The 27225-nt window shown below is 45.2% G+C and overlaps 1 protein-coding gene across 5 annotated transcripts in view; it reads left to right on the top strand.

Moving 5' to 3' along the window:
• Nucleotides 1–27225, top strand: part of TP73 (tumor protein p73) — an 87766-nt gene that overhangs the window by 13086 nt on the left and 47455 nt on the right. For 4 of the 5 annotated variants that reach the window (XM_075120973.1, XM_048824736.2, XM_075120974.1 and 1 more), the window contains exons 2-3: nucleotides 11789–11884; nucleotides 13758–13881. In XM_075120973.1, coding sequence (XP_074977074.1) covers nucleotides 11826–11884; nucleotides 13758–13881 — 183 coding nt within the window. In that variant the 5' untranslated portion in view covers nucleotides 11789–11825. Of the gene's footprint in view, nucleotides 1–11788; nucleotides 11885–13757; nucleotides 13882–22423; nucleotides 22687–27225 lie in introns of those variants that run through there. The other variant, XM_048824737.2, reaches the window with a different exon arrangement.

The raw sequence follows: 27225 nt of genomic DNA on the forward strand, positions 1-27225 counted from the left end.
CATATCGTGCCTGTCCTAGGAGGTGGCCATGCATGTGTAAAACCTGAGAACAGCAAGCCAAGGAACAGCATTACCTTGGGTTGAGGAGACATCTAGAAAAAACATGAAAAAGGCCCTGCAGTTCATGGTAGCGAGGCACACTGACAGGCAAATTGCTTCTGTCCTCGTGGGCACTAAAAGAGAATTTGAAACTCAAGTGTGCTTTGGCGAAGCTCAGTATCTCTTGTAAATTCATACAAGCTCCATGTTCCAGATAGGAATTGAATAGCATGTGATTAATTATAATAGTCATGAATTATCACCTGAGGATCTCAAAGCACTTTGCCAATGTTAATTCATTCTCTCAACCACCCCTGGTTCGGGTGAGCATCATTGCTCCCATTTACAGATGGGAAGACGGACATACAAAGAGATTCACATGACATCAAGGCCACACAGCAGGTCAGTGGGAGAGCTGGAAATAGAACCCAGGAGTCCTGACCCCAATCCTCTGTTCTAGCCACTAGACAGACAGCACTCCCTTTTTGGAAACGTGGCTGCCCAGTTATCTCTTACTAGTTGCCTCTGTGGTGCTGACATACCTAGGGCGTACGGCCTGTTTGTGCATGGGCCTTCTCCTCTCAGGGCATGCTTGAAGGCTGTTGGGTAATGGGGATTGAATGTACCTCCTCTGTGGCCTTGCACTTTGCAAAGTTGTTTACACCAGTGCACAGCGGGTGTAGAACGTCAGCGGATCAGAATGGTAGCATTTCATATTCATTGTGCACTTACCTGGCACTGTTACAAACGACGGAGCAGGGCAGTGGAGAGCCAAGGCTCTGTGAGGTCTCAGTAGCATGCCGTTTTAGAATGCTGGTAACAATGGAGTTTTCTCATCACACATAAAAAGCAAGTCTGTGTGGAACAAGGATATATGTGGTGGTAAAAGGGAAGGTTCCCTTTGCACAGAAGGATAATGGAGGAGTTAGAACACTACCTCAAATATCTCTGAGAGACACCTACTGTGGCCTGGCCCTTGGGTCCCATTGTAATGTAAATAGATGCCAAAATAACTCCATTGCTATGGTATTAGATCTGAACCAGACGTAGAGCCAAAATCATACCAACAGGAGAGAACATTATCCTTTGTGTTCTGTACATTGTTAAACAAAGGAATTGAAAATTTTTGACAATAGCAACTACAAAAAGATGCTCAGCGATTATGCTGTGGGGTACAACACACAGGTTCTGCTAACAATAAGGTGCCGAAAATTAAGACTGCCACTCCATCATGCAGGCAGAGGGAAGTGAGCACTGAGTATCAGCCCTAGCTCAGAATTGCCTGGTTTCCATTGGTTGAAGTCATCCTCTAAGTAAAAACCTGTTTTAAAATTTGAATTAATCATGGTTGTGGCTTTGCAGGTTCAGCTATTGTATTTTCCTGAGGTACCACTTCTTTCTCCTCCAAAGACATCAGTGACTCCTGGGGCATGTTGTTGATTCACATTCTTCGGGCTATGCTAGCATATGAGAGGTCATTTCGGCGGAAAATATTAATCAGATTTACTTGGAATGTACAATACAACCAAAGTTACACCAGAGGGGGTTCTTCAAGGAGACTGAGTGTTTCTAAACGACTTCTTTAGAAACCATTTGTGCAGGCAATTCACATGGATGATAAATCCACAGAACAAATCAAGCCAGTTGGAACAAACCAAAGTCTTTCCACAAACTTTAAAGTCCAAAAGTCCAGTACCTCCGTGTGAGAAGGGCAGCCCTGGATATTTACCAGTCAGGGGACCATGTTGAATTGAGACACCCTAAAGCAAGATTTGCTTTTGCCCCAGCTATTTCTAACCTTCTCGACTCTGGGAATTTCCTAGAAGGCATTGACTAGCGTTAGAGGAAAGCAGCAGCAGCTGCAGGGGTGGGGTTAGTCTGAGAAGGGGGTTCTGATGTGGAAGCCTCCATTTTGAATGAAAACACAAGCACAAATGCACCAGTAACCTTGGGTTAAAGCAGCCAAAGAACCCAAATATGCATGTTCAATTCTGTGCCCTTTTAAATGCCTGAAACAAATTTGCCATGTGCCCTGCTCTGCAGAATATCTCCCATCCCCCACAGTGCACAGAGGGGACTCAGCAGCCAGCAATGTCCGTTCATCAGCCACAGTTAGCTGGTAGACAGTTAAGGGCGTTCAAATCAGTTGCATGTCTAGTAAAACTCTTCACTTTCCCTGCAATTTGCATGGTGCACAGACACGCAGAAGGCAGAGGATCCCCTGCTGCAGCATTCCCCAGGCAAAGACAGGTTCATTATTGGGCTTTCAGAGGCACAGTTTGGCTCTGGGTCCAAATTCCCCCTAAATTCAGGGGTCTTCAGTTTGGGGTTTTTTGCCAGAGTGCTCTCCCTTGCAGGAAGCTTCCTAGTACTGGCCATCCAAACACCAACCCTACCAAGAGACTTTATCCTTCACTGACAAAGTGACTTCAGTGCTGCTAACAGGTGCTGGGATGATTGCTTTGGTGATTAAAGTCCTCTGTTTGGTTATAACCACACACAGCAGTGGCTGCGGCAATGTGAGTTTCCTCTGCTGAGAAACCTCAGTCCTAATCAAGAGGGACCATGTTAAAGAACGAGAGAGGAGTTTAATCTCCATGGCTTATTTGGTGTCTTTTGAGATTGTCAGCAAAGGGCCAGTTGCACGGTAGTTTCCTGATGTGGATGTTAAGTGGACAAGGTAGGTCACCAGCCAGCCGCCGTAACAATGTTTGACCATTACTGCTCATCTGGGTGGACTCAACCCAGTGAGTTAGGCATGACAATCTCTACAGCCCATAATCAGTCCTCTGGGACTCCATCTGACACTGAAAACTCTAGAGAGGCTCAATTAGTAAATCTAGAGACCTGGTTTCAGTGAAATCCTAAATAAAACATGTGGCTAGCGAGACGCCTATTGTCAATGAACACTAACCCTCCCCCACCACCACTATATTATTACCCTGCCTCAGACTGTGTTAACGGAGCCACTGATATCTGCTCCCTTCCCTATCACTGAGTATCAACTGCATTATAATACTGCAGCAGGGTTTATACAGTGTCAGGAGAAAAAACACATCAACTTCATTATGTAATCCCAGGTATAGTGTGAACTAATGACTGGGGCATGGGACTGAGAGTCAGGATAATTGTGTTCTGTTCCTGGCTCTCACACTGGACTGTGTGTGTAGCCTTGGCTTAGTCACTTCTTGCCTCAGAGCTTCCTCTGTGAAATGGGGATACTACTCCTTACTTCCCCACCTCACAGTGCTGTAACCATAGCACTCTAGAAACAAGGGAGGAAAATGGCCTGTTAGATTATCTAGCCCACTCCTCTCTAGCAATACAGGATTATTCTCTAGGGCTCTTCCCAGTTCACTTTTAATTAACTTAAGTGATAGAACATCCACCATTTGCATTGGGACACTTTCCCCTTCCAATGGATCTCATTGCAAGGACATGTTTAAATCTTGCTGTTACAGACATTGCCCCAAGCCTAAATAGTTTTGTCATTAATTAGAAATAACGGTGTAAAATTATATCTCATTTTAGGGCAGCGTTTCTCATACTGGGGGGTCTCAAGCCTATTGTAGGGGGGTCACGGTATTGCCACCCATAGTTCTGCGCTGCCTTCAGAGCTGGGTGGCCGGAGAGCAGCGGATGGGCACCCAGCTCTGAAGGCAGCGCTGCCGCCAGCAGCAGTGCAGAAGTAAGGGTGGCCTGGTATGGGGAGTGGGCTCATCACTTTTTTTTGGGGGGGGGGGAGGGGATCATCCCATATTTTCAAAGGGGTCCCAGCAAAAGAAGTTTGAGACCCCCTGTTTTAGAGGATGCTGTACTGCCATTAATATTGCTGACACTTTCTGGAGTTACTAATAGTTGTACAGCACTTTGCAGTTCTCTGCCTTTCATTCCAGGCTGTCACAGTATTCTTATTACTACTCAGCCACACTCTCTCCTGGTTCCTACCACTTCCTTTATAGCAAATGAATTGGCAAATGCACGGACTAGTGTAGTGACAATATTAATAGCCCAAGCTTCCATTTATATCATAGAATTTACCCCATAGAGTTTTAGTGGGAGCTCTGAGCTGTAAAGAGACACTAGCCTGGGTTTGCAAACACAGATCAGGCTTCTGAACTCCAAAAACGCCCTTAAAATATTCAGATTTTTTTTTCATCTGAAAATGACTCGAACCACGTGGTTAGAAACCGTGTCACCCATCATGACCACATTGTAGTGGGTGCTGCTGCTGTGCTTTCTCTGCTGAAAGAGAACGTGCAGCTCATTCCTGAGATTGCTCATTCCTGGGACGGAGAAAGGCAGCATGGAGCCAGGGTAAGGTTGCTAACAAAAGACCCACTGCACCTCAGAATGGTTCTAAGCTTTCTCTTAAAGCTGCAGCCCATGTTCTTTTCTTGCACAAAGTTTCTTTCTCTTATAAAAATGGAGTTGGAGGATATGGGACTTCTACAGACAGAATCCTACTGTGGCTAAATTCGTAGCAAGAGAGTCCACTGTTGCTTTGGAAAAGCCCTCCGGATAATAATTTGTGGACATTGTATCCCACAGACAAGACACAAAGGTAATAGAACACCGGGGGCTAGGATCAGCTAAAAGAGAATACTCAGGCTGCTTTCATTTTTAACTTACAGTGTGATATTTTCAGTCATTTTTTTAATCCTTTAAATTTGAAGTTGACTCAGGGCAAGCACAGAGAGAAAGGGGATGACCAGAGGAATCCCTGAGCCAGAAGGGGTACCTCTGTACCAAGAACAATAGCTCACTTGGTTAGAAAGCTGCTGCTTCCAGATTCTGCAGTTTAAGATCGAAAAGCAGGAAGTTTTTAGGTTCTTAGTATCAGATGACAATACGAAGGTGCTATATAAGATGGTAATACTGGCCTTCTGCCTGAAAGAGGTTGCCCAAAGCTCCTGAGATGGGGATATGTCACCAACTGGATTCAAATGGGGTCCAGTGTCCGTGGAGGGGATAGGCAAGGAAGTGAAACCGAGTGATTCTGCAGCATGGCTCCATGCAGTGTAAGGCAGCAGAGAGTCCAAGATGGCTGCAGCCTGGTGGCTCCAGGAAATGCTGGTGTCTTTCTGATGGATTTAAGGGAGACGAATCCGTGGGGCACAGTGATCAAGCCCGTGCTCCCTGAACATTTATGTCTGGATTTGGAAATGACCTTGAAAATATAGATTTACAGGGTGTGACGCTGGATCACTACACTACCTCTTGCTCACAGCATGAGAGAGACTTATCTGAGCCCACCACGGGAAATCCTTCCAACTCCGCCAGCCACTGACAGCACAAGTGCTCTGCTCCAGGCTCTGCGAGCCCCGCTCATTCCCACTGCAGGGTAGCAATTCACACACACCACCTTGTTACACTCGAGTGCCCAGTCCTTTGTCTTCTGGACACCTGCAAGGCACACAGATTCATCGCCCCCCTGGAAGCAGTGCACCCCCGTCCACCAGCCTCCCCTCAGCTCAGTGCTCTCTTCAGCGCAAGGCACTGGGTCATGTCCCCAATAAAACCAGATAGAAGTTTATTTCGCATAGCTTAAGATAAAGATCCAAAATCGATGCAAGTAAAAGGACTGGAACCACCAGGTTACAGTGTTACACAAAATTTAAAATGTAGTTGAGAGCCTGTACTTATTAACCAGTTCCCATCCAATCCAATAAGGTATTTCTCACCCAATGGACAATCCTTACAGCACTGGTCCAGTCCATAGAGGTGAGATCCACTTTTCATGGGACACTCAGGTTGGCAGAGCATCACCTCCGTAGTGGATAATGTGTTGTGCTCTTTCTCCTTCTCCTTCTTCTTCTTCTTCTTCTATACAGCCTCAGACTTATTGTCTCTTTTCATAATCAGGGCCTTTCATTAACTTCAGCTCAGCCCTGAGGGCCCCTAGTCAGTGACTTTTCTTGGGTTTTCTTTGTCTTTGTCAATGCTCAGGCCTGCATCTGGTCCAGACTGTAAACTCAGGGCTCGGCTGAGTTGAACGATATTGATTGTTCTCACTCATTGAGTTAGCTGAGGCCCACCCTGCCTTAGGTGACATGTGTCATCTCCAACAATTTTGGAACATAATATTCTACACAGCTCTTAATATATGACCCATACAAACCTCTCACAATAACCATGACAATTAGCTATTCTTACCTTTTGCCAGAGAGCACACACACCACCCCCACTTTGGTGAAGTATCGAGAACCTGGCCAGACATAGTTGTAATATGCCTGCCTGGACATGTCTGGGCACGTCTAGGCATGCCTATGTTACATAGCGGCTTGTAGTGACTTGCAGCAAATCCAAGCGTGCTGTCAAAGGCTACCATTGGAATCATGCCAGGCCCCACCAAAACTGAGTTTCTCTACTCACCCTGGCTGACAGTCAGGACTGCCAGAGTTCTGGCAGCTGATCCCCAACATGTTGTCGAAAGTGATCCAATGTTGAAACTAATAAGGAAAATCTCTTTGGTGCATTGCCTACTTTCTAATAGCATCCCCTTGTCTGAAACAGTTGAGATTTGCCCATATGCTCACAGACCTATAGTTTGCAAAGCAGGGCCTAATTTATCACTGTAAGGTCTGTGAGAGCACATGGGAAAATATAACTGTACGTGCACAATGAGTACTGCACACTCTGATACTTTTGTGGGAGTGTATTAATTTTGCATTCACAAATGTGCATTTTATGCGCACATTTACCAGTCACTGCATGTGTGCACAGAATCTCCAGGTGAAGTCTGAGCCCTCTGTTTGAAAATTTGGTATAAACAATCTAAGTGTTTAATCAAGATCAGTTTAGATTTTTTTAATCTGCAGGCATTTTGGTGGGTGGTGGGTATTATGGACATGGGGATTGAGGGAATTACTTCAGACTGATAAAGATATTTTGTTAAACTACAAAGAAAATCACAGTGTAAAATAAATCCTGACACTTCATTTCATTGTCTTGGCCGTACAATGAGACTCTTAGTGGTCTTAGGACAGTTTTCTCCCCACCCAGTAAACCCTGCTGTGTTTTGTCTGTTGTACCTCTGGGCATGTCTACACAGTGCTTTAATCCACACCAGAGGGGTGTAAATTTTTGTCCGCACTAGCATGTCTCACACTGACTGGTCGAGGTGGACCCTACGTTATTAGGTTAAAAGCACTAGGGACTTTTAGTGCGTACCAGTAGAATACACATGAGCCAGTTAGTGTGTGACATGCTAGTGCAGACTAAAGTTTACTCTGGTGAGGATTAAAGCACCGTATCGACACGTCCTCTTTCTCTTCCTGAGCCATTACCTTATGCTTCCTTTCAGCCCTATAAATGCTTTGTCTTTCCCATGCAGAGGGCTTTCGAATCCTTTGCTTTGGAGGGGAGCTCTGGGGGAGTACTGAGTCCATTACTTCCATGAGGGCAATTGAAGGACAATACCAGTGCGCCTCCTGGTTTCATGATGTTCCCTTTTAAGATTGCTGACCTTGCAATGTCGCCTAGGAGTCTCCTACTCAACGCTAGTTTACATGTAAGCCCCTAGGCTTTACACAAACTGACTCTGGGTCATGGTGCTTTCCTACGCGGACGCTAGTCACATGGTAAGAACGTGACTTTGACGATCATCACAAAGGATAGCATGAGGCCACTGATAGTCACCTTCTGCTTGCTGGAAGCACCAGAAAACACAGGGCTGATAAATGCACCTGCCCAACACATCCCTCAAATGGGCTGCTGAGAATATGAGGTCTGTCAACAACTACCTGTGAGAAAATGTTCTCTGGAGGAGTGAGCAAGGTGCTCAGCCTGGGACTGAGGATGGTTTTTGTCGTCATGGCACTGGGCTGGGATTCAAATGACAAGTACTGATTCTGCCACAGACTTCGTGCGTGTGGCCCTGGGCAGGTCATGTGATCTCTCTGTGCATCAGCTCCCCATCTGTGAAGCAGAGATAAGAATACTCACATGCAGCTTATAACGTGATACACTTATTCATATTTGTGAGGTGCCGAGGTGTTGGGTGGGAGAGGCCTAGGGAGGTGGTAGCGTCTCCTTCCTTAGAAGTTTTTAAGGTCAGGCTTGACAAAGCCCTGGCTGGGATGATTAATTGGGGATTGGTCCTGCTTTGAGCAGGGGGTTGGACTAGATGACCTCCTGAGGTCCCTTCCAACCCTGATAGTCTATGATTCTATGATTCTAAATACCTTGACAAATAAAACTCCAGACAGCTGGGTTCTGGCTTCACCGCTCACTTGTACTGTGAGTGGAGGAGAGTCATTTTTCTTCTCTGTACCTCAGTTTACCCATCTGTATATTGGGCATATTAAACTTTACCTTCTTGACAGGAGAGTTATGAGGCTAAATTAATACTGGCAGAACACTTTGTAATCCCTGAGTGAGTAGTGCTATAGAAGGATTAATATTAATGGAGAAAAGCTTTACAAAAGTGATTCCTAAGAATGTTTTTATTATAGCTTATTGCTGTTGAACAGTGTCTAATAAAGAACAGTACATTCTGCTCCTGCTAGTTAAGGTTAATAACAATCTGATACAAGTTTGGAGATGTTCCTTTGAATGAGCTCATTAGCATTAGAATTGCAGGAGCATTTGGAGATCAAATTGCTTTTGATAATATTTTTGGCTTAACACATGTAAACTTTTTTAGAGGGCTGCATGAGGACAGGGTTGGCTTTCAAAAGGATATTAATGTTTTCATGTTACATTTGCTATGACTCACATGTAGTAACTCCCATAGTCATATATACAAAATATTATCTAGTCTAAGGAGAGCTTTGTAAACTCTGGACTCCTGTGGTTACCCCCAAACCCAGACATGTGATGGTGGGAGCAGAGCCTGTGCTCAAAACAGGGAGCCCAGATTCAAAGAGCTGTGATGTGAGATTGTGTCTGATTCCATTGTGTTTTTACTGCACTTGCTGATCAGTGCAAAAATGATTAATTAATATTTGTTTGAATTTGAAAGGAAAATTTGAAGGCAATGACATTTGTAACTCAGGTTGGGTGAATAATAATTATGAGAAAAATGCAACAAATATTCAGTGAATATGTTTGCAAATGATATTCCCAACTGTAAGTGGTCTTTCATGGAAATGAGTAGTCAGACGGTTCGGGCTGAGATGAGTACAAGGAATAATTGTCTACAGAGCACACCACTGGCTAAGAGGGCTGCCTGAAGCAACAGCTGACACTTTAACAAAGTTTATTGTAACCTTCTCAAATGGGAGTCACGGAGCCAGTGTTTATTAGAGATGGGTTGGAATCCAAGCACCCACTGTACCTCAGTCCCTTCCGAGTTTTTGGTATATTTAGAAGCAAACTGAACGGTGTTGACATCTCCGGAAATACAGCCCCATGGGGAAAGCCCCAGCAGCCAGAGGGCTGCCGAAGGAACATTTCCACTGCTTCACTGCTTGCTTTCTCTCTTTAAAACCGGAAGTTGATTTTGTGCTGATGAAAGGAGACAGGCTGACAACCGGGGAGACTGGCGATCTCTTTCTCTAGAGATCAGGTGTGGCATGGGCAGAGGTAGAGCAACCTCCCCATCATATCCTCACCACGGAGCCTCAACCCTGCTCTGGACCACCCAGGGGTAAGGCAGTCAGGGTCTGACCCAGAGCCCATTGAAATCAGTGGGAGTTTTTCCATTGATTTCCGTTGACTTTGGATCTGGCCCTTAGTCTCCCTGGCTCATCCAGGCCTTGGCTTCTCTGTTGAGACTGTCAGTGAGGGAGCCAATTAGTGTCAATGATGATGAGTTCATTGGGAACTCTACTATGGCCTCAGTTTATTTCCTACTGTAGGCCGCTGAAGGGCTAGCAGATGGTAACTAATTATATTAATTTCTAGTCACGGCATAGGGCCCCCATGCATGGAATCTCTACTATAAATGCTTTGGAGAGTCCCTGTCTGTAAATTATTGGCTGTGTTTTATCATTTTCAACCCAGCAAAACACGTTTGATTCATCAGTTAGTGCTGAGGTTTTCAGAGTTGTTTGTTTCTTAAAGTGACAGTAAAATTGGTTTATATGGAAACATTGGCACAGCTCATCCTTTCCTTTCTATTGCTGGTAATGGTCTATTCTGTTCTACTCTGGTTCTTATGCTGTGCCCACCACTGGTATCTGTGGGCTTTGGTATTCTACTGAGAGAAAGCAAGGCATTGCTGATTGCAACTCATTGTCCTAGTAGAGTGGAGCGTGCCTAAAAATATACAATTTTGGTACAATTCTCTGGGATCTGGCACTTCCATATGACTGACCATGTGCAGCATTAATTTAAAAACACAAGGATAGTTTCAAGCAGAAGTTTGAGAATAGCATCTCATCAGCCTGGTTTTACATTTCATGCCCTAACACTATTTATTTTAGCTTTATCAGAAAGCCCCACTGCACTTGAAGGGCATAGCTCCATAAATCAGCTTAGCTCCATTGGCTTCGGTGAAGCTATGTCGATTTACACTAGTGGATGATCTAGCTCCAAGAAGAGAAAGCATTCCCTGTCCTTTCGAATTTCCAGCCCCTCACTCCGGGTGGGTTGAATGTCTTGGCTCTTTGAAATGATATCTAGATGAATGAAAGGTTCACAGACACAGAGCCAGATTTTGCTCTCAGACTTTACTAGCAGGCATTTAGGAGAGGGGATGCCATCTTTCTCAGGTTGAGATGGAACACTGCATGCTGGGGCCTGTAGTCTTTGCTCTCCATACTTCACTATTCAGCATGAAGGTGGATGCAATCTCCTCTTTCCTGTGCAAACTGCCACTGGATTATAGCAAGGCAGCCCTCAGATGGGTAAAGTTTGGGTGCCCCCATTGCAAACAATTTATTGTCTCTGGCCAGTGCTGTAGCCAAGTCCTGCTGCCTTGTACTCAAGTGCTAAATCATAACAAAGCAGCGTCCCTGGGACAGAGCAGCCTCAGGTCGGTCCTTCGGCGGAATACATAGTGAAACCCTCCATTCGGAAACCTTCTGGGAGTCTCACATGATCTTGCTGAATAAGCACCCAAAGGCTGGATGAAGTGACAGATTGCTTCTCCCTCCTCCCCCCTTCTCTTGGTGACCCATACTGAACAGGCCTGGGCTTGTAGGGCTTGGCGGTGCCAAACAAACGGGAAAAGCAGCTCCTAATTCTTTCTTTCACACGCTGACGACCTCTAGAGGCCTGAGCTCTGCCAGATTTGGGACTAGATTACAGTGCTGGCAGGAGAGGAAGTGGCAACATTTCAATGTAATGAGTCCTACGGAGATCTGGTTCCAAGTGCCACATCACTGGGGAGCTACATGTGAGCTCCCCGGGCGCGTCTGAGAGTGCTGTACTCCACCAGGGGCTGTCACATAGCAAAACTGGGAGCGAGCGAGAAACCAAAAGGTGGGGGATTTTCAGCAATGGGTTATATACAGTGGGATCCTCTATTTCCCCTCCTAAAATTAGAGGCCACTGTTATCCACATGCAATGTGATACAATGGCTCAATATGGGACTTTCACTCTACTTTATCTTAAACTGAGTTTACTGTATCTTGATTTAATTATACATGAGATTCACTGTGGAGGCCCAGGAAATAAAGAACTGGGAAAGAACAATTTGATCGTCTGTTCCACCCCTCTGCATGCACAGAGCACACCCCTGTATATACACTTTGGAAAGCACTTAGAGAACCTGTGGCTGAAAGGTGCTATGTAAGTACAGGCTATTATGATTATATGCATTGTGGCAACACTAATGATGCTGTTTTTCTTTGGGCCCAGAGTGATTTACCCTCTGTCAGACTCCCCCTCTGTGAAGATGTCCCAGTCTTCTCCAGTTGATGAAGGAACGACATTTGAACATCTCTGGAGCACACTGTAAGTGCTACTTGACCATTCGTGCTAAAACTCACTCTGGGAAATAATTGGTCCATCACTGTTTAATGCTTTAGTGACTCATATTGTTGTGGAGGACTTAAAAGGGAAACATTTTGATGGGTACCTCTACCCAGTCTCTTAAGCTGCAAGCCCCGTTTTGCATGCCCATGTTTTCATGCATGTATTTTTCATGTTCAGATTTTTGCTTGCAAAAAAGCTCAGATTTGTCAGCTCAGTCTACATTTTACCAGCCCAATCTCCTTGCATCAGTGGAGGTCCTGATGTAAGACAACTCAGTGAGAGCAAAGATCGTGGAACATCTTGAACAAGAAACCACCCATCACCTCACAGCATCTGGTCCATAGCTTGCACATGCAAAAATCTGGACACCCAAAATTTGGCCTCCTGTTTTAGTGGCTGCTTTTGAACCTTCCCCCCGCTGCCCCCCCCCCCAGCGTTAATGCTCTAGATCTGCACCATGAATGCAAGGGTGTGTTTCAGAATGCTGCAAAAAATAACTACAGCACAGCTCGAATTTGTTCTCCCCCTTACTGATTGAAGGTCAACGCCCAGGCACTTCCTCTTGCTGTAGCAAACTTTACTGTTTGGAGGGGACTATTTGGAAGTGCTCATTTAAAGTCAAAAGAAATTAGGAAGATGTGACACCCGAAGGGACTTAAGTTCTGCTGAGATGGAAGCAGCCAAGCTTGTGCCAGCTTTGTTTTCCTACCTGCGTCTATTCATAGAGTCTTACCCACCTGTTTCAACCCTTTGTAGGGTTCCCACACACACACTCCACTGACCCATGTACTGGACTGAAGAGAATTAAAGCAGGGCTGGTTCGCACAGTGCTGCTGCAGGAAGCTAGCATGGGCTAGTTTGGGTTGTTCTAGCTGACATGGCGGCTGGGAGAGTTTGCCAGTCTTCACAAGGGATTGTGCTCTCTACACATGGCTCTCCCCGCTCCTGTGGGGCAGGGTAGCTCAGGTCTCTCTGTGACATTGTCTTTCCACTCAAGACCCTGGAGTCCTCCCTGTGTGGTCCAGATTCCACACCGGGGCAAGTGGGTGGAGATTGGCAGGGCAAGAGGGATACACGTTGTCCGCCTCTAGCCCCACACAGGTTAGTCAGACAAGAGTGTTCAGTCCTGGGCTGCATTATCTTTCCTTCATAGCCCCACTTGGGATCCCTGGGTGCAGCTGCTGCCGTGAGGCATCCCTGTTCATGTGGCTCCAAAGGAGTCGTGCTGCCAGAGAGCCCTGGACAGTACTGCACAGGGATCCAGTGCCGATGGGAAGGTTTTCCATTGGTGTTAATGGGCATTGGGTAGGGCCCCTGCTTAGTAGGAGAGGTGGATGTGAGGGACAGGCCCATGGCTGGATGGATCAGGTAAGACCCACTCCTAATGTATTGGTTCTCTCTCAGGCCTGACTTCCTTACACCACTCAGGGTCTGCCTGATTAAGAAACGAGCATTCCAAAGTTAAATACTCTGCATTTTCTAATGGCACCAAGGCTTTGGCAACCTCTCTGGCCTCTATACTTAGCATCCTGATCAAATAGGGAAGGAGGAGTGTGTTCCATTTCATATTCTCCTCCAAGCTGTTCTATAACTTAAAGCCATTCCCGGAAGGAAGAAATGCTCTGCCTGGCTAATCGATCGCTATTGAGTAACAAGCAGCTTCTAAGTCCTCTGAGTCTTATGCTGTGTTTGTCCAGCAATTTGTCTAAGTAAAATGTGCTCAAAGGGGGCAGCCCTGTCCTGGGAAAACAAAAGGTTGGAGGGGTCAAAGTTCAAGGGAAAGCCAAGCTATTGGGTGGGATTGATGAAAGCTGCATGGGGGAGCTGAAGACATGTCATCTCCTTTTCTCAGGGAACCGGACAGCACCTATTTTGATCTCCCTCCATCCAGTCATTCAGGAAGCAGTGAGGTGTCTAACCAAACTGAAGTCACAATGGATGTCTTCCAGATGAGGAGTATGAATGAATCAGTCATGGTGAGTACATTCAGGTTACAAGAAAGATAGTAATTTTAAATAAAAGGTTGTTTCCCTCCTGGGGTACTGGATGGCTCAAGGGGCTGCTAGCGGGATATGGAGGCGATTATTTCTGTGTTACTGGCTCATAAGCCAAACAAATTCAGTGCTGGCCAAAAGCCATTGTATGGGTGAATGGAATAAGCAGGGCTCCTCCATATTAATTGTACTGCATTTTGCAGCCACCTCATACAATATCCAGGAAAATAGCAGTCCCTTATTAATAAGTTTCACTGGATTGTCCAGAACAGCACGTGGGTTAGTGTCCTGGTAAGACATGGAGTAGCGATCATCTCAGTACAGCTTCTGTCGGCTTGACCCCGGGGCGGCTCTCTCTTGTGTCACCTGGCAGAGGTGCTTTCCATAGACCATGGTGGTCCCTGTTTGAGTCTTGTCTGTAGAAATGTCCGGCTAAAACACAGAGCAACTCTGGCCACTTGATGAAGGACTCCCCACATCCATATAGTCAGCAGGAGCAGCTATTGTTATTGCCCCATGCCCTAAAGTATCCCACGTGGGAGCAACATGCTAAAATGAAACCCCAGCGACAAGAAGGCGGTGGAGCTCAGAGGGAGGTGCTGTTGCAGTTGGAATAGTTTAAAGCGCTCTAGTCATAGTAGCTGCATTGAGATCTTTGCTTCATGCCTCTGCTCGCTTGAACACGCCAGACACAGGCTCCTGGATATAATGAAGGTGGAGAGCTGGGCAAGTACCATTTAACAACATACATACCCTATAATTGTTCAAGTACAAACATGCTGAGTGGTAAAAGTCATTTGTAAGCTATGCTACAGGCATAACTCGGCGAGGGCCCACTCCAGCTCCCACTGCAGTCAGGAGGAGCTTTGCCATGGCTCTTAGGGAAGCAAGATTGAGTTCTTAGTACTTTGGGGGGCTCCCTGCATAGTCTCTCAGTTAGAGCTTGGAAAAGAGATGCTACGTCTATCAGGGAGAAAGGGTTTTAAATATTTATTGGACGTGATTGATTCTAAATGGGGAGAAAGCAAAATAAAACAGAAGCTTCCTAGCCTGAGGTGGGCTTTGCTCTCTGATTTTCTGGCTGTTTCTGACAATGGCAGTTTACAGGGAATTTTTCCATGGCTCACCAAAATTAAGGCCCAAGATGGCATATCTTTACTCATATGAGCTCAGCCTAACTCATGCGAGTAGCTGGTGAAGTTACTCAGGTGAGTAAGGTTTTTGTAAGATCAGACCCTTCATTTTGTTATTAGGAACCTTCACAACAACGGCTAGAATAAAGTAAATTCATTTGTTGAGTCGAGGTTTAAAAAGCACCAACTCTGTATTCTCAGCAAGTTCCTCTCGTAAAGTTGCCGGCATCACTGGTCCATAATATGCAATTTTTTTTTTAATGTTACTCTTTTACAAAAGGCACCAGAGCCAGCTGTCCTCGTGTATGCAGGGAATGCCTGCCCTGGGCCTCAGACTGTCTCCAGATCATACTTCCTGGGCTACTGCAGGCACCAGGGCTTGTGCAGTCCAGTTTATCTCGTGATTGAAAACCTGTGTAGTTGGGGCAGCGTGTTCTTTCTAGCATTCGGATCCACTGCCTGGATAATGATCGCTCAATAGGTCTGTTTTCCCCCACGCTGTCCACTCACCCACGTACTGCTCTGCAGAGCCTGAAAGCAGGGCTGGTTCAGGCAAACCTTCGCTCACACGGCCCCCACTAGTGTTAATGGGATGGTTACGTGTGCCACTGCTGCGGGAAGTGAGCATGAGCTGCTTCCCGCTGGCTGAGAGCTCCGGAGGGATCAGAATGTTTCCCTCTTTATTGTCGTGGCCCTCGCTGGGACACAGCACAGGCTCTCCTTCCCTCCTCTGGAACAAGAACCTCCAACCACTCTTTGCACAGACCGTGAGACACTCACATGGTTTCGGATACTTTACTTATGCTCTTCGCACCTCAGCCCTGCTTTAGGAGGAGAGGAGATCTGGGTCCTATACATGTTCTTGACCAAGTCACTTCCCCTCTCTGTGCCTGAGTCCCTGCATCTGTCAGCCCGAATGGCAGCCCCCTCATGTCCTCACAGAGGTGTTGAGAAGCGCAAAGCATTATTATTCATAAGAAAACACACACAGAATAGCTCTGACCTGTCTAGATTAGAACTGTTCGCTCCATATGTCTGGGCCGCTCTGATGCGCGGTTTGCAGCGATTAGTATGTCAAAACTTCCCTGTCAAACAGGTTTGGTCTCCTGGGAACGTCCCCTCTTTAACGTTAAGCACACAGGCAAGTGCTCAGAACTCCTGTCCATTTATTAAATCTCCCTCCTCAAACCTCCAGCTTCCCTCCTAAAAGTCCTGAGAGTCTCCTTCCATCTGCACTTTTCCCTCCTCTGTGGGCCTCTTTCCCTCTTCTCTGCAGCCTTTGTCTGCCTGGCAGACGGATCAGGTGGACAGCGAAATGCTAATTGTGACTCTGCCCCAGCCTTTTGGCCGCGGCCTCCCTTCTCGTTATTCCTGCTGTAACATAAGCCGGGCCAAGTGTGAATTCCATGCAACCTATTATTGCTGCTGAGGGGGGGCATCCTACTGCCCACACCATACTGCAGGACCCATGCCAGGGGCTGATGAGCATGTAGGATTCCTAGCGTTCTGGCTTAGAACTGGGGAGCATGTGTAGAGGGTGTAGCTACCTGCCAGTGCATGTTAGCACTAGTTTGATCGAATGAGCCGTTAGTAAACATTTATACTGGCCCAGCTTTGGGACTGTACATTATATTTCTTAGCTCAGGATGCGATGAGTCCAGCTGGTACTATCTGTCACCACTAAAATGTGTAGCAGGCTCACACGTATAAAAATAAATGCACAGGCATATGATCCTTTCGGCCTGAAATAAAGGTGGCATATGTGTTGAGTAAAGGAGGTGGCTGTTAGTTCTTTTTTTTTGAGGCAAAGTGCTCATGAGGTTTAGAGACATTTCTCAGGGAAGCAGTATAGTTTTGTGGTTACAGGAGCCAGGGCTCCAGGGTTTTACAGCTAGCTCTGCCACTGATTTGCTTTGTGACCCGTGGCAGGTCACTTAAAAACTGTGCCTTGGCCTAGGCATCTGCAGAAGAGGCGTAATGGTGCTTCTTTACTTCATGACCTGGGGGGTTGTGTCATCTTTTGAAAATATGACCCACCGTGTATTAAAAATTCCCATCCATTCAGAAAACCATCTGTCTCAAACCAAGGGGCAACTGCAAGGGGCTGTGGCTTTCTTTCTACCCCGTGTTCCTGATGGGATTGAGAAGCCTCCAAGGATACTGAGATATAGCTCTATTATGATGTCTAGCCAGGCGTAAAGTGCGTCTCATGAAGGCGTCTCGTGGGCAGCTGGCTCAGAGTGCCAGGCACTCCCATCTCTCAGGAGTAGAGCAGGCTAATTCTGGAGCTACTGCACATCTAAAAAAGATTGTGTAAGCGGGTGTTTGTGGCAGACCTGCCAGTGACTAGCTTTCCAGGGTTTAGTTGTATGCACAGCAAAGATTCCTTGCAATTTATGACATTGTTAGACTTTTGGTTTGTGCACAGGTTTGATAGACAGAGCTACTTAATGCACCAAAGATTTTTGAATATGAAACTAAGAAATGCTAAACAAATTAGGAAATGTTCTGTATTTTCCCGATATGTACAACTACTTCAATTCATGGCTCATATACAGTAAAACTCTAAAGGCTTGAAAGTTGAGTCTGCATAAGCCTCGAAGCATTTGGATATTTCTCTGCTTTTCTGTGGTCTAGAAATGTCCTGGGAACAGGCATGTCAGGAGATTTCTCACATCCTGAGTGCAGCCAGATCAGAAGTGCCACCAGGGCGGCCTTTCCTACACGGGTGTGCTGTTTCTGATTCCAGTCCTGACAGAAGTGAGGACCTGCGGCAGGGTTGTGTTGTTGAGGGAAGGGAATTATCCACCGTTCTTCAAATCTGCACACAGATTTGGTTCAGGTTTGTTTCTAGGATGGGAAGAAGTTTCTGGTAAAGTTCTCTTTTTATCCAGACCAATTTGTCCCACGCTTGGCTGTCTCTGACACTCCTGGAACCTGCATAGTTCCCCTGACTTTGATCATGTTCCAGCCAGAAGCAGCTTTTAGAATCCAGGATTCCTACCGCATCTCTCTCGAATCCTGCCATTGTGTGGTGTTGTACTGCATCGCGCTGGGCATTGGGATCTCTAGCGTAGGCGTCAGTCAGGTGGGAAAAAGCAGGTTTTCTTCGTGATCACAGCAATATTATTGCGGGTTTAAAATCACTCAAAGCTGATGTCACAGTAATCGTTAGCTATCAGTAAAAGAAAATGAATTACTGGATGAAAACAGAAAAGACATGGGGCCTCTTTGGCCACAGCATTGATTTCCTGCAATTATTCAGAGCTATTGGGCTATTAATTGATACCTCCCTGGGTGAATCTTGCTCTGCTGCAATACCTGGGGGGGGCGGGTGAGGCTGATAGTACACTTGGGATTGCCGGTTAATAACAGCACTTATTTTAAAGGCGGAGTTTCATGTTTAAAAAGTCCAGGAGCTACCAGGCAAGGAGATACAAATCTTCTTAGTGTAAAGAGATGCCTAATTAGGCCATGTGAGTGGTGTGGCATAGAGTTAAATGCTACAGCTGGATTAAGGGTTGGATAATATTATGACCTAGGCACATCTGTGGCTATACATGCTAAAACAGAGGTTGACGGATCTCACGCTTCAGGCTGTAAGCTGATCACCTGGGCCTAGGGTGACCAGATGTCCTGATTTTATAGGGACAGTCCCGATATTTGGGGCTTTTTCTTATATAAGCTCCTATTACCCCCCACCCCGTCCCGATTTTTCACACTTGCTGTCTGGTCACCCAACCTGGGCCCCATGGGCAGAATTGCCAAATATATTGTGAATTTTTCACCTCCTTTTGAAGCACCAGGTAGAGGCCACTGCTGCAAATGTCTCCCAAATGTAATGTTTGCAGAGATAGTGGAGCAGACACAATCTATTCAAGGAACCAGCACCACTCTTCTCCACTCTGCTAGGATCACTAATCAGGGACTCTGACATCCTTGCTATGGACAGTTACACTATCCATCTGCCTGTGTCTACTTCCACTCTCCTCCTCTCCAGCTAAAAATACCCCCCACTCCCACCATTTGCTTCTATGTTATTGGCCTCTGGCTCTCATGAGCTGTTCCTGGACCATCCTGTCAACTAACTTCTCTTGATCCAGACCTAACAGCACCTCTGAAGCCCCTCACTACCAGCCGGGATTTTCATCAGTCCTCAAAAATTGGAAATTCCAAAGTCACAACCCCAAGGTAGGGCAGAAATCTGTCAATCCAAAACATGGTTCAGAGGGTGAATGTCACTGCATTTGCCTCCAGCCAAAGAGCTGTTTGTGCCTAAGATTATTTTTTAAATGTATTTTCTGGGAGGTTGGTAGGTGAGACTGTTGTCATCATGATAATTCACAAGCTGCATTTGATGTGAAGGAATCTTATAGTCCGATTTCATGTTGGAAGAAAATTGATTAACAGTGTTGCAATGTAGCTTACTAGAGGGAAGTCTTGGTGTTTTTCAGGCTTGTTAAGGATAGGTAGATCATCTCTCCTTGAAAAGAGGCAATCCAATGACATAAGAACAGATATGGGGGAGGAAACGTTGAGTTATTGGTGGAGAGAAAACCCAGGAAATCAGCCGCCCATCAACTGGCTGCTCTGTGGCTCTGAACTGACAAGAACTTCCAAACTAGTGAATCATGTGTTCGCTTTTCCTCTCAATATTATCTTGTAGTTTTGGTTAGTGGATCATGAGTTACTATTTAGCATGGATTGCAACGTGGGGACATTTGTGTGACTACATTCTGGGAACTTCCCTACTGATCCACTAAAGGCAATCTGCTCTTTTATCTGTAAGAGATAATGATGTCATCCCACTTTATTCCTTCGGAGATGTTTTCCTAGACATAGTGAACGGTAAACCTGTGAGCTAAGTATGCCTCTTTCTGCATTGTACTTCTTATCAACTCCAGTTCTTCAAGAGTAAAAGAAGGAAACCCTGTTGATGTCATATGGATAACAGACCTTAGGAGGAAACTAAAAACAACCCCGCCATATATCAGAATCATGGGATCGATAGATCGATAGATAGATGGGGTTTATGGGGATAGATAGATAGATAGATAGATAGATAGATAGATAGATGGGGTTTATGGGGATGGATACATAGATAGATGGGGTTTATGGGGATAGATGGATAGATAGATAGATAGCGAAAAGAAAAGGAGTACTTGTGGCACCTTAGAGATTAACCAATTTATTTGAGCATAAGCTTTCGTGAGCTACAGCTCACTTCATCGGAGGCTTTAGCTCATGAAAGCTTATGCTCAAATAAATTGGTTAGTCTCTAAGGTGCCACAAGTACTCCTTTTCTTTTTGCGAATACAGACTAACACGGCTGTTACTCTGAAACCTGTCATAGATAGATAGGTAGATAGATGGATGGATGGATGGGGTTTATGGGGAGAGATAGATAGACAGATGGATGGATGGAGTTTATGGGATAGATAGATAGATAGATAGATAGATAGATAGATAGATAGATAGGGTTTATGGGGATAGATAGAGAGATGGATGGATGGACGGGGTTTATGGGGATGGATGGATGGATGGATGGATGGACGGACGGGGTTTATGGGATGGATGGATGGATGGATGGATGGATGGATGGGGTTTATGGGGATGGATGGATGGATGGATGGGGTTTATGGGGATGGATGGATGGGGTTTATGGGGATGGATGGATGGGGTTTATGGGGATGGATGGATGGATGGATGGATGGGGTTTATGGGGATGGATGGATGGATGGATGGATGGATGGGGTTTATGGGGATGGATGGATGGATGGATGGATGGATGGGGTTTATGGGGATGGATGGATGGATGGATGGATGGATGGATGGGGTTTATGGGGATGGATGGATGGATGGATGGATGGATGGATGGGGTTTATGGGGATGGATGGATGGATGGATGGATGGATGGATGGGGTTTATGGGGATGGATGGATGGATGGATGGATGGATGGGGTTTATGGGGATGGATGGATGGATGGATGGATGGGGTTTATGGGGATGGATGGATGGATGGGGTTTATGGGGATGGATGGATGGATGGATGGATGGATGGGGTTTATGGGGATAGTTGGATGGATGAATGGGGTTTATGGGGATAGATGGATGGAGTTTATGGGGATAGATAGATGGATGAATGGATGGATGGATGGGGTTTATGGGGATAGATGGATGGATGGATGGGGTTTATGGGGATAGATGGATGGATGAATGGATGGATGGATGGATGGATGAGGTTCATGGGGATGGATGGATGGGGTTTATGGGGATAGATGGATAGATGGATGGATGGGGTTTATGGGGATAGTTGGATGGATGGATGGATGGGGTTCATGGGAATAGATGGATGGATGGATGGATGGATGGGGTTTATGGGGATAGATGGATGGGGTTTATGGGGATAGATAGATGGATGAATGGATGGATGGATGGGGTTTATGGGGATAGATGGATGGATGGATGGATGGGGTTTATGGGGATAGATGGATGGATGGGGTTTATGGGGATAGATAGATGGATGGGGTTTATGGGGATAGATAGATGGATGGATGGGGTTTATGGGGATAGGTGGATGGATGGATGGATGGGGTTTATGGGGATAGATGGATGGGGTTTATGGGGATAGATAGATGGATGGATGGATGGGCTTTATGGGGATAGATAGATGGGGTTTATGGGGATAGGTAGATGGATGGATGGATGGGGTTTATGGGGATGGATAGATGGATGGATGGATGGGGTTTATGGGGATGGATAGATAGATGGATGGATGGATGGGGTTTATGGGGATGGATAGATGGATGGATGGATGGATGGATGGGGTTTATGGGGATGGATGGATAGATAGATAGATGGATGGATGGGGTTTATGGGGATAGATAGATGGATGGATAGATGGATGGATGGATGGATGGGGTTTATGGGGATGGATAGATGGATGGATGGATGGATGGATGGATGGGGTTTATGGGGATGGATGGATAGATAGATAGATGGATGGATGGGGTTTATGGGGATAGATAGATAGATAGATTGATTAGATAGAATAAAGGCCAATGTCTACATTTGCCCAGCTCCACAAACACAGTATTTGAGTTATCCCAAAGTCACTTCATGCACTCATCAGTGCAAATCTAGTTGCCTTATTCTACTGATAAAAGGTGCAGTTCAAATGGCTTTTAGCTCCATTGATCCTCTACAAGCAGCTTTTTGGAATTAAATCCAGCTGAATTTAATTATGGAGAAGGACCCTCAAACTCCCCCTTGGTAGGAACATTTGGTACAGTCCAATACATCATTGGGCAAGCCTCAGCCTGCCTGTGTTTTAATGAATAGTCATGAGGGAGAGAAAGGGGTGGGCCTGAGTTTTGTTGTTAGATGCAGATGACAGAACTAAGGGAGATGGAAAAAGCGAGAAAGCCAACAAACTGCAGACAGGTAGCCAGCCCAGCATCCCCGGCGCTGCCTCTCCCTAGTCACTTGCCCTTGTCTTTACGTTCCATTATTGTATGTCGATTAATACCCTCTTTATTTTTTCCATCCTCCCGTGACCTCATGACTCCTGTGGCGGGAAAGTTCCTAGTTGTTTTTAAATTCCAAGAAGACTAAAATGCTGTATATTAGCGACCCAATGCAGCATTACACCACGGTAGGTGCTACCTTTTCTGAACAGCATTTGATTTATTATTTTTCCTCCAAAGGGAATGTCCTCCTCCCCCCCCCCGCCCAAGACAAAAGGCTTTGCAGAATATTGCACTCGCATTCTGTTTTCTTGAGTTTTGCGCCTGTTGCTATGTGAGAAATGCCACGCGTGAGATTCAGTCTTCATTCAGGCAGGGTGACCCAGTGCAAGAAGGTGCTGATGTAGAACGGAAGTTGGATGGATGCTTGCTGATGTGCTCTTCTGCACATGCACAGATCATGTTGTTTTTAGCACCAGGAGGCACTCATCTGTTCTGATCATCAGGCAGGTTGCGACTTCATGTGCAACTCCAGAATGTTGCAAAAGGAAATTTCGCCAGATTCTACTTCAGGATGGGGTGGTTAAAATGTTGTCTACTTAGTTGGCAGGTCTCTGCTGCACTCTCTTTATATCTAAGATATGTGTTGTGCTTTGCAAAATCTTCAATGTGATTTAAATCTCCGGCTGAGGTAGCTGTTTGAAGCTCCTGAGTCCCCCATGAATACATCTGTACAAGCCTCTATACTCTGCATTGTGGTTTCTCCCGTATCTTTAACTAACTACAGCTCTGAGCTACAATTTAAAGAAACAGTCTGTCTTCAAACTTCTTAGCTGCGGCAGCACCAAGGCACTGGTGCATCCTTCATTTGGGACTTGCTCATTTGCAGAAACCACGGGAACACTTGCATCTCTGTAATGCTGTGTGTGTTTGTGTCCCCAAACAGGTTTCCTTCTGCAGATTAAAGGGGCTGGGAGATTATGACAATTAGCACTGGACATGGATTCTCATATATACATTTTCAGCATGGTCTATAAACTATATGGTGCTGTTTTAGTCTACAGATTTTGTTTTTGCTGTTCTGGTATTCAGGATATATGAGGCAAGAGCGTCCTTAATGAATATACAAGGTGAAGGAAAGAGATCTCTCCCCAAATGCATTTCCTTTTTAAATAACAAAGATTTTTTTTCTGAGGGTAGTTTTCTTTTTGTATTTATTGATGAATAATCATACATATAGAGTGAAACAGTATTGCAGTTCTTGGTTGAAATTATTGAATTGCTTGTTTCTGTTTCCACATATGGTGGCTTGGTTTTGTATTGTAATTCTGTTACTCTGTGTGCCATTATTACAATGATATTTCTTTTTAATGTTTACATGTGGATTTTTCTTTTAAAGGGACACCACCAACTTGCAATCTAATCATTCTCAAAAAAGGAGTTAAAATCATTTTGGGTATGACAGCTGCCCCTGAAGCCCACTGCTGACATTTGGGGATTTACAACCACAATTTCCTATTTTTAAAAATAATCTTGTTTCTTTCTCCTGTTGCTTTGTAACAAGTTCACACAATTGCCAGGGGAAATCAGCTATACAGGGAAACAGGGAAACTGTCTGTACCCAAAGTGCTTTTAAACGCACAGAGAAAACATAGTGGGGGAAAAAAGGGGTGAGGGAAATACTTTTGACTAATCTCTATGGACTATGTTTTGGCACCTTTACTCACCCTGCATGTCATTTGACTTTGTATTGATTTAATTTATTTAATTTAATTATGTCAGTTTATAGGAGTGCTAAAAAGAGAACCCATCTCTATGCTTTATTCACCCTGGACAGAAATTAAAAATGTAGCCTAAGTGCATCAATTTAAAATAGCTTGCCACAATCCCCATCTCTCAAACAATTCCCCACCCCAACAATTACAATTGTAAATAGTTTCAGTGGGACTGCTCACAGATTAGAGTACTTCTCAATATGAATAATAGTGGCAGAATCCAGCCCTTCGTTCTATATTCTGCAATGTTTCTGTAACAATTATAGGGAACAATATTTTGGGTAGGAATGTGAATTTTAAATGGATGGTGTGTCTGGTTCAATGTACCGATGATCACTTAGGTTGCTGGGCACGAAGCTTTTGTTTTCACAAATAGAGGGGTTTACTTTTATCAGAGGCTGTTGTCTTTTGAAAAGAAGAATGTCTCTCACACTCTAAGCATCGGTGCTCATGGCAGTGGCTCACTTCTGATTTATCTACACGTTGTACATTCTTCTTGCACTCAGGCACTGCACATGCTGGGACAGCTGGCTGGAGTGGATGTTGTATTGTAAATAGTTGCACATTATTGTTGCGTGTAATGAATCTAAAGGGGCAGCAAACATCCTTCTGAAAGCACTTATAGAGCATACACAGCGGGTGCTTTTCAAGTTCAGTATCTTACCCCTCATTGTGGGGTATTTTGAAACACCAACAGTAATTTTGTTGCGTGTCCATCTCCTGCAAAATATCCTGGCCCGAGAAAAGCTTGTCCTAGATCAGAAAGCCGCTGTTTCATTGTGCTCTTATTTAGAACCGATCACACCTACTACACTAAAATTGTGTGGGAACATTCACACTGGTAGATGCTGGGTCCTTTCTCCTGGCAACGATTCATGCAAGGGACTTGTGCTACAGGTTCAATGCTTTGCACATTGATGGGAGCGTAGCTTACTTGCAGGTAGTGGCTGACTCAGAGAGTACTATATTTAGGGACTGTCCTTTTGCCATGTGTTTGTCCAGCACCTAGTACAATGAGGCATTGGTCTATGACTAGTCTTAGACACTATGGAAAGGCAAAGAATAAATAATAGTAATAATAATAATAATAATAACACAAATAAAATATTGCCCAAAGGAAAAATGATTCCCGAGACCATGGTGTATGGCCCAAAGCTGAAAGGCTTTATTCAGATACTACTGTGATGGGGATGGATGGGTAGAAAGGATTCCCTCTCCTATGCATTTCATTCCAATTGCTCGTAAGTCCTCTGGGGAGCAGGGAACCTGGTGCTGGGGTGGCAGCCTTCGTAGGAGCAAGACGGGCAGTATCTTTGTGAGAAAGGGAGCAGATTGTGAGCCCCCTCCCTAAAGGAGCAGCCTTGAGGGTAGAGGGGGAGGCATAGGGTTGTCTTCTCTTCCTCCACCCTCACTTCTTCACCTGCAGGAAGTGTTTCAGGAGGGATGCTCAGGAAGTTGGTCCAAAGTCACCCCCTGCACAGGAGAGGTCAGGTCAGCTGGCTGTGGCCATGGTGGGTAAAAGGTGGGCTTGGCTTTCCCAGTGGGGGACGTAGGGGTTGGGGGAGCTATAGGCTGTGGTAGCTTGCTGCTGCTCCCCCATTCCCATGACTGGGCATGTTACTTATGGGTAAAGTGAGGCCCAGAAGGCTATGTCACATAGTCACATGGAGAATCTGTGATAGGGCTGGATATCCTGAGCCCAGGGGTCCTGACTCTAACCATGGTAAACTCGCAACACTGTTTAAGAACTCTTCCTATTTTTGTCGACTTTTGCAGCAAACATTTCCACTGGATTCTGGCTTTCTGCAGTCTGCAGAGCTCTTGACTCCGTGGAAACAGAAATTGCCAAGACGGGAAATGATGCATGTTTATTTCCCACTTTTCAGGAGATAACTAGTGGACCAACACACACTTTATTCTTTGTCCCTGACGATCAGAACACACATTGCTATTATTTTTGAAGGATGAATTTTTATGTACAGAATGAGAATCCGAAAAAGTAGTATGTTGGTTCATCAGTGTAAACCAGTTACTTTCTGTTTGTTCCTGCGAAAATAGATTTGATTTTCTTATTTGGCGATGAATGTTTCTGGCAGGATCTTATCTTGCAGTTCATTTTATTACTCCTAGAGTAGTAAGAAATCAGCAGCTCTGTGCTTATCTGGCTGAACATGCCATCATGGGCTTTGTGGACTGTTTTCCAGGTATATTTTGATAACAGTTTAAATGAAGTTTCTTGTGATTATTTCTGGAATTATGGATAGTTCATGAGGTTCTTGTTTATCTGAGGCAAACTATACAGCAGGAGAAACAGACAGAGGGTTTCATACACATATTTAAGGGGAGAAGAGGGATGTATTTGCAAACGCAAGTTAGATCTTGTTTGACATTCCATCAGTTAGTCACAGAATCCTGACGATCTTGTGGGAGACGTAGAGAACTGGAGGTCTTACTTGGAAAAGCTTGATAGCTTTTTTTTTTTTAAACGATTATACTGTAAACCCGTAACTTTCCTTTGGGTGAGGTTAGGTTCCCAAGTTAAAACATGTCTCTTGAGTCTGAAATCTGGTTAGTTGCGAGCATTTCAGACTGACTTCATTTGGGGGGAGGAGGAGTGTGAAGAACTGTGCCCGTTTGTCATGTGAAATCATGCTTTAAAAAACAATACATTTAACAACTTGTTGTTTAACACATGTACATTTCCAAGTGCCATTATACACTGTGAGCCATGATGTCTGTCGGCAGGGACAGTTCTTTCTCCCAGAGCAAAGGGGTTGGTTTGAGAACAGCTTGCAATGGCCTCAGCAATGGAAGACTGGATGGTTCAGGGTAAAGACAGATGGTGATTTTCACATCTGGGTTGCTGGGTCAGTGAGGCTGGGGGTGAGTGACAATAATTACCAGTCTGAGGGCAGTTTGGTGGCCTCTGTGCTCTGAGTTCAGATAGCAGCA

Source organism: Caretta caretta, chromosome 18 (assembly GCF_965140235.1).
Source record: "Caretta caretta isolate rCarCar2 chromosome 18, rCarCar1.hap1, whole genome shotgun sequence".
NCBI classification, from domain to species: Eukaryota; Metazoa; Chordata; order Testudines; family Cheloniidae; genus Caretta; species Caretta caretta.